Below are 12181 nucleotides of genomic sequence, written 5' to 3'. Positions count from 1 at the left end.
TTTTCAACGATAGATTATATATGCTAAGAAATTTCAGTTCTACTGCAAATTACAAAGTTCACATTTTTATTGAAGATGTGACTGGATGAGGCAATGCTACCTCTAAATTTTTCTTATTGATTAACTAGAAGATCTTAAGAGGATGACCTTTCCTTTTTTTTTTTTTTGAATTAGATGATTTTTATTTTGAAAGCCAACATTTAGTAAAAAAATGATTCCATTCATTTATAAACATTAATTGCCTAATATATGTGGCATGTCATTGTTCTGGCAACTGAGCATTCAGTCTCTTCTCACAGAACTGACAAGAGATGCCTTTTTCTTTAAGGTAAATGAACATTCTCTGAACTTCTATTTTGTATGCCAGAAAACTGCATATTTTTCACAAGAACATAGCATGGTAAATAAGACCCCATTTCCTAAGCATACGCAAAGTCAGAAGGTGAGATGATTGGCCCAAAGTCAAAGGGTTAACAGTCAAGAGATGGCTGAATTTAACTCATGGATGGATAGTGTTTTAAGTTCACATTCTTTCTACCACACCTTCCCTTTCTAAACTTTTGTTTCCTTATCAATACAATTCAAAGACTTTATTAAAGTCATGTTCTAAGATCACAAAAAATTCTGCTTACCCAGAACATCTGTTGCAAAAGGCTCACAAGTTGAAGATACACTAGCATTATCAGCATCATTTTGCTCACTTATTTTATGTGTTTCTCTCTCGAAGTTCTTCTCAAAAGTTTCCTAAGTTGTAGTTTAAAAAAACAAATAAAAGTCACTAGTATTGCTTTTAAAATTTTGATTAATATTAAAAATTTGACATAGAAACTATTTGCATAAAACACTTAAAACTGTGATATAATGCAAGTTATAAATGGTTGACTACAGAGTCACAGAGAATATAAAAATATGAAGTAACTTTGCAGAACACTTTGTCATTATGGAGATGAAAATACATAGTGCCAGCTACTAATTAAATTCTAACTTGGAAAAGGTAACATTACTTCTACACCCTCGGGGAAATTCTATCTTCAAACTCTAACAATATCTAACACTTTACTATAATATCTGGTTGTCTCATATCAGAAGAAAAACACTGACGGCATCATTCATATTTTTTAAAATTTTTATTGAAATATAATTTACATACAACAATACACCCATTAAGTGTACAGTTTGATGAGTTTTGAAAAATATACACACTGAGGCAACCATCTTTCCTAAAGATAAGACTACTTCCATCAGCCCAGAGAGTTCCTTTGTATCCTCTACTCCCCACTCACATGATTTCTATCACCAGAGATTAGTTTTGCTGTTTCTTATATAAATGGAACCACTCAGTATATACTCTTCAGTGTCTTGCTTCTTTCACTCAGTATGTTTCTGAAATTAATCCATGTTGTTGTGTTTCAGAAGTTCATTTTTAATGGCTGAAATAGTATCCCATTGTATAGATATACCACTGTTTGTTTATCCATTTATCTGTTGATGTTTCCAGTTTGAGGCTACCATGACTAAAGCTGCTATTAACATTAGTGTACAAGTATTTGTGGACATGTTTTCATTTCTCTTGGATGAATACCTAGAAGAGAAATTGCTAGGTCACATGCCATGTTTATGTTTAATTTTACAAGAACTGCCCAACTGCCTTCCAAAGTAGTTGTACAATTTTTACAATCCTACAAGCAGCATGAAAGTTCCAACCGTTTCTCAAGTTCACACCAATACTTCTTATTGTCCATCTTTTACATTTCAGCTTTTCTAGCAGGTGCGAGGTAGAATCTCATGTGGTTTTAATTTGCACACTGGCCATTTATGTATCTTCTTTCGTGAAGCACATGTTCAAATCTCTTGCCCATTTTTATGAGTTCATTTTTTTTCTGGACGCATCCCATGGCATATGGAATCCTTGTTCCCCAACCAGGGACTGAACCCAGGCCTCCTGCATTGGAAGCACGAAGCCTTAACCACTGGACTGCCAGGAAGTCCCTTGAGTTGATTTCTTACAATTAAGTTGTAGAAGTCCTTTATATAGTCAGGCTTTTTATACAGTCATTTGCCAGATATATGTACGAAGGCTGTTTTCTGCTAATGGTATCTTTTAAAAAGCAGAAGGATTTTATTTTGATGAAGTCCAATTTATTAATTTTTTTCCTTTCATATTTAGTGCTGTGTCCTACAAAATCTCTCTCATATCAAAATCATAGTTGCTCCTCTGTCCATGGAATTTCCCAGGCAAGAATACTGGAGTGGGTTGCCATTTCCTCCTCCAGGGAATCTTCCCGACCCAGCGATCGAACCTGTGTCTCCTGCATTGGAAAGTGGATTCTTTACCAGTGAGCCACCAGAGAAGTTCCTTCTAGTACTATAAAGTAGTTTCAAATTTATTTTTGTGTACAGTGTGAGTAGGAGGGAGTCTCAATTACATTTTGACTGCAACCCATTTCACAACTATCTTCTTTCCTAGTTATTGATCTTTTAAAGTTTCTCTTAAATTATGAAATGAAAGGTCTGTCCCTGATTAAAGGAAATTCTGGCATGAGGGAACATGTTTTAAGAAACGGAAACATTTTGTTACACCTTCAAGCAAGACCCAAAGGTAGGTGTGCCTTTGCCATTTTACAGCACCTGGAGTAGATGATGGAAACAGTTTCTTCCTCTTCCTAAACCTCAATTCCTCATCCTCCTTGACTTATAATCTCCAGATGACCACTTCAGTTCTCTCTTTCATGACATGGAAATGTTTATATGCCCTAAAAGGTATTTGAAAACCTCCATAAATGGAACTCCAAGGACCCTGGCTTAGTAACATGGAGAATGAGACTCTATATCCACCCAATATGGTAACCACTAGCCATGCAGCTAGTTAAACAACGTTTAAAATTTAGTTCCTCAATCCCATTAGCCACATTAGTGCTCGAAAGCCATGTGTGCTAATAGATACTGTACTAGACAAAGCAGATTATAAGACATTTCCATCACTGGAGAACATTCTAGCGGCTAGCACTGCTCTGGATCTGTGATTATGAACACTGGACATTGTGCTAGCGCGCTGCTGACTAAATGACATTAATAAAGGGAAGATGACGACATAAGTGAAGAATTTAAGTTTTAGATGAAAAATTAAAGAACTGATTTAGTTATTTAAAAGTAATTCTAAGTACAGTTATTTATGCCAAGTCCCTATGGTAATGGAATGAATTTTTGTGTCCCCCACAAAATTTATATATTGAAGTTTAACTCCTAATGTGGAGATATTAGGAGGTAGGGCGTCTGCGAGGTAATCAGGTTTAGATGAGGTCACGAGGGTCAAGTCCCCTTGATGACCCTTTTAAGACAAGGAAGAGACATCATAGCTTTCTCTCACTGCACAAGGATACAGGGAGAAGGTGGCCATCTGCAAGCCAGGAAGAGGGTTCTCACCAAGAACCGAGTCTGCTGGTACAACAGTCTTAGGACTTCCTAGCCTCCAGAATCGTGAGAAATAAATCTCTGTCGTTTAAGCCATCCAGTCTACAGTATTTTATTGAATCAGCCTAAGCTAAGACACCTACTTACAAAGTATTACTGCATCTTTAAATCTTATTTAACTTAAAAGCTTGTCAGGTTAATTTTATCATAAGTTGTAGCTCAATTTTCCAAATTTACTGTTGATGGTGCAAAACAATGGTCTCAAATCCTTTAAAATAATTGGAAGTAATGCTGCCTATATGAAATTTGGATAAGAAGAAAGGCACTAGAGTTAAGGATATAAAATTACTAAAAAAGATTTTTCAAAAAAGACATTCTTCATGCTCTCTCAGTCATTTCAAGGCTAATAAAATTTAATATAAGCTAGTACCACCTATGTTTTATGTATACAGCTGGAACACTTCATTTACCACCAAAAAAGAGAACACAATTTTCAACTGGTTACAACAATTAATCACAAGTACCAATCTGTTACATTAACTTGTATTTGATAATAAAGTCAATCAAAACCATGTACTTTTGGTACACAGGTGTATGTTCATAGTAGTTTAAGGGCTGGAGCCTGGTGAAGAAAAATTTTAAGCAGAAAAGATGACTTGGGTAAGTACCATTTTAAACACAAGAGCAAAAATAGAGCAAAAATGTAGAAGTACTCAATAATTGTAAGGAAATTACTATACATGAAGAAAAGAAGATGATCTCTGCAGAAAACACTATCTTTTCGGAAAAAAAGCTTATGTTATCATATTAACCATGGGAAGAAACACAATAATATGCTTCCAACTCCATAATCATAGCACATATTTGCTAATCAATTATGTATGGTACTCTGATCCATGAATATTCAGGTGCTGAAGGTGGTATAAGAAAGAACATACTAGCTATCCCAGGACCATATAAATATAATCTTTTAAAATAGAATCAGGGTCTGAACCTTTAAACAGGTGATTTCCCAATACTGAGGTCATTACCTCCTCAGTCTCCTAGCAGTTGGCATACATTCAATCCACTATGTGCAAAGTAGGTGCTATCTGGAGAACATAGTTTATTGAAAATATATACTTCCCTCATCACTCTTCCATTTCCAGGCCCTTTTCACTTTACTCAAAATTTTCTTCAACAGTTTTAATACATTAAATTATATTTTCTTCTAGGCTTTCTTTTGTCTAGCTTCTCTTCTAACCCCAAAACACAATTTATCTTGTATTTACTCAAAGGTTCTGTGATCTAATTGCTGTATGATTTACTCAAATATCTTGAATGAAGACAGAAATTTTTACTAAATGTGTGATTGAGTGAGTGAAAGTTGCTTAGTCATGTCTGACTCTTTTGCAACCCCATGGACTATATATATAGTGCATAAAATTCTCTAGGCCAGAATACTGGAGTAGGTAGCCTTTCCCTTCTCCAAGGGATATTCCTAACCTAGGAATTGAACCCAGGTCTCCCGCATTTCAGGCGATTCTTTACCAGCTGAGCCACAAGGGAAGCCCAAGAATACTGGAGCGGGTAGCCAATCCCTTCTCCAGCAGATCTTCCCGACCCAGGAATTGAACCAGGGTCTTCTACATTGCAGGCAGATTCTTTACCAACTGAGCTATTATGACTCAACTCCTATGTTGGACAAAGGAGATATAAATACAGTTATTTTAGACCTTATAAGCTATCATTTCTATATAACTTTCAGTGTTTGACTGCTGTCATATCTTAACTGAATTTTATACCTCACCTCAAAATTAAGCAATATATTACACTTAGTTTTTGAAAAAAGCTAAAAACTAAATATAGGGTATAATCACAATTTATTAACAAACTACTTAACTTTTGTTAGCTGCATATTGAAATTATGTCTACATTTCATTAATCATTATCAGCTTACATCATCAGTAGTAGCAAGGCTTTCACTGGGAGTAAGTTCTGAGTTGGATGCTATCCAAGTACCAGAATTCACTGACTTGGTATTTTCTCCTTCTTTTTCATGGTTCTCAGAAATATGCCTGGATACTATGTCCTAAAATAAGGAGAGAAGACAGCTATTTATGAAAAACATTTGTGTTTAATCACAAAATTAAAAGTAGAAGCAGAGAGCAGAACAAAGGCAATCCTCCCAACCTCAAAGATTAAGTATGAGGAAGATATAACAGGACAATAGAATGAAAAACTGTCAGAAAAAGACTTTTATCTAAAGCCACTTAAGCTATATTAAGAAGATTATTAAAATGGGATGGAAATACATAGAGAAACAGATTGAAATACTTATGGAACAAGGACATACTTCAATCTAACAAAGTAAACAGATAGAATTGGGAAAATTGGCAGTACCAGAAAGCAGAGGAAAGAGAATGTTAGGTACAAGATACCTGCAATGCATATAAAGCCCTCTGTCTCAAATAGTCTGTATTAAGTAGCTGAAGCTCATGGAAGAGTTCAATAAGAAAATGTGGACGAGATTCATTTTGAGAAATCAACGTAGCTACTTCAGAATAAATGGTATCCCGCAAAGCTTCGAACATGGAAAAATCACTCCCAGTTTCTGGAAGATATTAAAGTTCAGAAAGTTAATATTGGTGAAATACATTCCTATTTCTATTAATTTGCATCATTACTCTCAACTTTAAATTACTTAAAAATCAGAACACAATTCTATCGCAGAGCTTTTAAAGTAAAAAAAGAATCTTAATAATTACCAGGATAAAAATAATTCTAAAAATCTTAAGATACATACTGCTGCTGCTGCTGCCAAGATACATACTACTTACTAAAGAAATAACATTATCTAGACCAAACTTAGACCAAAGTTATTTCTCAGTGAAACATATCTGGAAAATTTTACAGGTTTCATAGGAATAATCAGTGGAAATCTTTCAGCACGTGAATAAAATAAGTGAATGGCAAATCATTTTCTTTTTTTTGCTAATATGAACTTTTTTACAGAAAAGGAAATTTATTTTGTTAATGTTGAGAACAAACTAAATGCTGCCAAGGAGACGTACTACTGTAAGGTTTATCTAGTTAGGTCTACTGATTCTCAAATCTCCACTATCCTGCTGTACTGACGAAAACCTGAATTTGTAAATGTAACAAAATAGGTACAATTTTACTACAGTATCTTACTGACACATTCAGTATAAGATGGAGCAAGCAGTGACCCAAATGAACTTTTCAGTTTCACAGAATCGACGTATCACTCTATTATTTAGCAACATTTCTGTTGCATGTATTTATTTATAACAGAGTCATCACCCTTACAGAGAAGGCAATGGCAACCCACTCCAGGACTGTTGCCTGGAAAAACCCACGGACAGGGGAGCCTGGTAGGCTGCAGTCCATGGGGTCGCTAAGAGTTGGACACGACTGAGCGACTTCACTTTCACTTTTCACTTTCATGCATTGGAGAAGGCAATGGCACCCCACTCCAGTACTCTTGCCTGGAGAATCCCAGGGATGGCGGAGCCTGGTGGGCTGCCATCTATGAGGTCGCAGAGAGTTGGACACAACTGAAGCGACTTAGCAGCAGCAGCAGCATCACCCTTAAGGGTACACAGTCATACCTTTACTTTTAAAAACATAAACTAGGAACTGTTCCCATTTGGAGTTCTCTACTCAAATTTCCAAGTGTTCTTCTAGCTATCAAACTCTATAAACTTTCTAGAGTAATAGTAGAAACACAAATAAGACAAATACTTAAGTTTAAGTTCATTTTAAGTTCACAAAAAGTAGTGCTAAATTTTCAAGACAGGGAATTTGACACGTTAAGCGTTTTAATACATTGTGCTTTCAAATAAATATTGAAAGATCATTAAGATTTAATTCACTTTTTCCAAGAGAGAAATTTTTAAAATGCAAAGCAAATGTAGTTTAATGAAAAAACTTTCCATTAACTTGCTAAGCAAATTAACATCCTCAGGCCTCAATTTCCACAAGTATAAAATAATAAGGATAATAAATACACAATGTCCCTACCGTGCCTCAGACATTTATGAGTATAAAATGAAATGATATACTATCATGCACTGTTCCTATAAAAATACTTATTATGAGCAGGAACTGGAACTACCTCTGTAGGAAATTTCTACTTCCTATAAGTAGAAATCCAGGTAAGATGTGACATCATACAAACTTTCCCAATTCATACACTATATTGTAGTTTGATCAGTTGTTTTAAAAAATGATTTTTATCTTAAAGATATAAGAACAAAGCATATTTAATGACATCTTTCATACCTCTGTATGTGATATAATGATCACTCTAAATTATATATCAGTAAAGATTAAACTATTTCCAAATAATAAATTATAGCAAACATATGCTTCATCCCTACAATAGAGAAGCAGAAAGTTTTTACCATTCTCTTTCTGGACTGAGATGTACTAGTTTAAGCTAGAAAAATCTTTGACCTCAGCCAAATTTCTATGACTCCATCTTGTTTTTATCCTACTTTTTTCAGAGTTCTTTTCTTTAGGAAGTGCCACTGATATATTTAACTTCATCTGTGATAGATCCTTGTTTGTTTTTTTTTTCCTTTAAATTCCCCTAAAGGTTCATAACAGGCTTTTCTTTTTCACTCATGTGTAGCCGAGGAGGCATTAAAGAATATTTACAATTCTAAATCATACATGTCTAATGAATATTCATAGTTTAAAGAAAAAAAATAGCATTCTGCAATTTTCCATGACCTTTATTAATCATGATCTTTGCATGTCATAGTTGTTCTGTTTAATGGTTTATTTTTTTACACGTGTGGAATGGTAAGAAAAAAATAAGAACTACAACAGAAGTCATACACAATACTTAACACTGTAAATCAGAGCGAAGAATAAAAACAACTATATTTTTGTTTCCAAAAATATTAATGCTCATAAGCATTTAAAGAATACAAAATAAATAACTTCAAATAAAACACTAAATTATAAAAAAGTTTTCTATTACCTACATGAATGTGTTGGTTATGTTACACACACTAACAGAAAATGAAAGCAAGAGAAAAGCAGGCAATTTTACCAACCAAAAATTATAAATGAAAAGCTTCAGAATTTAATGAGTATGAATTATCTTTCACTTTTACCAGCCAAATAACATACACACACTAAGCTAAATCTAAAAAATAATTAGAACAATAAACTAAGGATTTTTAGGACCAATGGTAAAAATTAACAAAAAGCGGACACCAGAACTAAGCAGATTGTTACCTGGTGCTTCATTGCATGCATTTCTGTTAGACTGCTGTAGTATTCTCCTAGCATGTGCTGTAGGAAAGGGCAGACATAAGGATGAACATAAAATGTGTATGAATAGTAAAGACAGGGTCTATAATATGAATAAATGAATGAAAAAAAAAAGAAATAAGCAAATTTCTTTAAAATCGTTTGCCTGAACTGAAATGTTATCACAAGGTATGGTTTATGCTCTATTTAAAAATAATCTGGGGAAAACATCAAATGATCTGCTATAAACTTGTGTTGATATGACTGATAATAACTCTCATATAGTAAACTTTCACCATTCACTCTTAGAAGCATACACATCAATGGGAACTTCCCACAGTCCTCGAGGGACAAGAGGACTGTATTGAACTCTATTCAATACTAGTGGCCTTAGATGTTAGAATCAAATGATCAGGTAACAAAAACTACTATTACATGCTATAAAGAACTTTAGGGTAATGGTTAAAACTAAAATTAAGTCTTCTGCAAAAAAGGAATATTTATATTATTCCAACTTTTTTTAGTTCATCAAAATTTGATGGTTATGTTTCTAAGTGACAGTAATAAGATCTGAAGTACTGTGACCAACTATCAACTATTTAGGTAATGATAACTAATTTATTAAGCCTATCAATTAGGGTTAGGATTTACTGTTTGATGACATCACTATTTGATAAAGATAGTGAAAGGAGATGGAAACTACAAAATTTCAATAAAATGCTGGGGTCAGAACAACAGAATTGATATATTTGACAAAAGGATCCTGAACTTAAGAGGAGACTAGGATTGAAACTTCAGCTCTACCATTTGCTAGCAATATGACCTTGAAGAAGTCATTTCAAAATATGAAAAATAAATACTCATTATAAGTTTTAGAAAATATAGAGTTTAAAGATAATAAAACCATTATTAATACTTTGATGTTCTTACACTGTTTTTTTATCCACATTTTTGTTTAAAGTAGTTGGAATCACAATGTTTAGTCAACACCTAAATCCCAATTTCTTCTTCAACTTTTGTCTCCTCTAGGATGCATGCCTACAAGTACAATTACTGAGTTAAAGGCATGACTTTTTCCCCAAGAACCAGTTAAACCAGACCAGTTTATATTACTGATCCTTTATGAACACAGAAAAAACAGGTACCCCCTGTGATAATGTTTCCTCATCTGCAAAATGAAAATAAATTCACAGGATTATGAAGTTCAAATGAGATGAGTAGTTTATTTAATTTGTAAACAGTAAAGCATAATACAAATGGTAGCTATTATTATCATTTTCACGAAGGGTCTTATGGACAACTAAAAATTTAGAGTTCATATTTACTGACTCTTGCTCCAAATTTCTTTGAGATGTACTTTTTTTTTTCCAAATAAATTTATTTATTTTAGTTGGGGGCTAATTACTTTACAATATTGTAGTAGTTTTTGCCATACATTGACATGAATCAGCCATGGGTTTACATGTGTTCCCCTTCCTGGACCCCCCTCCCACCTCCCTCCCCATCCCATCCCTCTGGGCCATCCCATTGCCCCAGCCCTGAGCATTTGTCTCATGCATCGAACATGGAATGGTGTTCTGTTTCACATATGATAATATACATGTTTCAATGCTATTCTCCCAGAACGTCCTACCCTCACCTTCTCCCTCAGAGTCCATAAGACTGTTCTATGCATCTGTGTCTCTTATTCTGTCTCGCATATAGGGTTATCGTTATTCTTTATAAATCAGGAAAGTACCAGTACGTATTTAAACTAAAATGGTGGCAAATATATGACTCCATTCATTCAATAAACACTCACTGAGTGGCTACCATGTGTCAGGTACCATGCTAACATTTAAGATACAAATATGAAAAAATATTATCTATTGCCAAGGGACTCAAAAAAGCAATATAGACACTAAACAGGTGAATACTGTATAATGTAATACAGGCAACAGAAGAGGTTTACACAGGCTTTGACAGAAAAACAAAAAGGAAAAGGGAACCTATCCCTGCTTGGACTTGGATATAATTGCAGAATTAAGATTTTATTTAAGAGCCAGCAGAGGGAAGGGCTTACAAAGAAAAGGACTTGAGGCACAAAAGGCAACTGTTGAGGTGAGACAACTCTTGCGATGGCTATGGAAAAATGTCAGTTCAGTGCCACTGAGAGAGTCAAGTTCAAGGCAGAGGGTGTGAGAAAGAAGTCTGGAGAGGCAGGCAGGAAGGAATCAAATCTCTGCTGGCCAGATATGTTGCATTAAGGCAACAGGACTTTCTCCTGTAGGCATGGTGAAGGCCAAAGATCTTAAGTAGGGGAATGGTAAGATTTTATATGGAATTCTTATTCAGATAATATTATCAGAATTTCAAATTAGGAGAACCAAATTAATGTCAACTAGTTTGTTTATTCAGAGTTTTTATCAAAATGCATCAAAAGACAGTATCACAGTCACAATATATTATTATTTCCAGTTTACATTTTTGGTATCAAGAATTGTGTACTTAAATTCTACTGTAAAACCTTACACGATAGGAAAGTGTGACAGATCAATTTTCAGCTAGTTTTAATATAGCTTTTCAAATCTAGCATGAATAAGTCCTTAAATTAAAACAAACCAAAATAGAACATACCTGAAGATATTTCTGTAGACCTACTATATCTTATTACTTTTCCCAGCTGCTCATGATTCTTTCTGCTGAGTAATTTTGCTTGAACAGGCTCTTCAGTCTGGGCTGAATGTCTGTTTCTACTTTTGCAAGGTTCACATGTGCTAGACATACTGGCACTTTCATATCCTTGAGTAAAAAAATTGACAACTGTTATCAGTTGCAACTAACTCAAACTGAAAGGGAAATTAATTTCCATAGTGAAATAGTACGAGTAACTCAATTTATAATGTTGTGAGGGCCTTGTTTAAGAAGAAATCAAAACAGTAAAGAATATGTCTTAGAAATACCTTTGTAATTATCTTTGGAGGCATGGGGTAACAGTAATAAATTCTAACACTTCACTGTCCTTTGATACTCACTTCAGTGAATATATCCCCAATTCAAACTACATGGTAGACCTCATATGACCCAAATTCTCCACTAGACTCCAAGTTAACAATTTTTCAATATTAGTAAATATAAGAATCATATCTAGTCTATATATGTCCATAAGAGAAGAATAAGGGGCATTAAATAATCAAATGTCTGCTTTTATATACCTTTTGTAAATAACATGACTTGGCCTAAAAATTCTTTCCCAACCATGGTGGTGGTTTAGTCGCTAACTCGTGTCCAACTCTTGCGATCCCATGGATTGCAGACTGCCAGACTCCTCTGTCCATGGGGTTCTCCAGGCGAGAATGCTGGAATGGGTTTCCATCTCCTTCTCCAGATGATCTTCCCAACCCAGGAATTAAACCCGGGTCTCTCTCATTGCAGGCAGATTCTTTACCAACTGAGCTATGAGGGAAGTGCTACCCCAACCATAGTTTATACATATATTCTATTAAAATTTGCAAGTTTTGTTGTT

General features: G+C 34.4%; 1 protein-coding gene across 50 annotated transcripts in view; it reads right to left on the bottom strand.

Annotated features, from left to right (window-relative positions):
* The window catches only part of PCM1 (pericentriolar material 1), an 83166-nt gene that overhangs the window by 15596 nt on the left and 55389 nt on the right, over positions 1-12181 (bottom strand). For 30 of the 50 annotated variants that reach the window (XM_081521578.1, XM_081521577.1, XM_081521579.1 and 27 more), the window contains 5 exons: positions 11293-11457; positions 8662-8718; positions 5832-6004; positions 5351-5482; positions 633-744 (listed from right to left, as the gene is read on the bottom strand). In XM_081521578.1, the coding sequence (XP_081377704.1) occupies positions 633-744; positions 5351-5482; positions 5832-6004; positions 8662-8718; positions 11293-11457 (639 nt within the window). The remainder of the gene's footprint in view (positions 1-632; positions 745-5350; positions 5483-5831; positions 6005-8661; positions 8719-11292; positions 11458-12181) is intronic. The other 20 variants (XM_081521585.1, XM_081521541.1, XM_081521545.1 and 17 more) reach the window with 2 other exon arrangements.

This window comes from Giraffa tippelskirchi, chromosome 8 (assembly GCF_054371585.1).
Source record: "Giraffa tippelskirchi isolate mGirTip1 chromosome 8, T2T-mGirTip1v1.2.pri, whole genome shotgun sequence".
NCBI classification, from domain to species: Eukaryota; Metazoa; Chordata; class Mammalia; order Artiodactyla; family Giraffidae; genus Giraffa; species Giraffa tippelskirchi.
The sequence above is the reverse complement of the archived record's forward strand: the minus strand, read 5'-3'. Positions and strand labels throughout refer to the sequence as shown.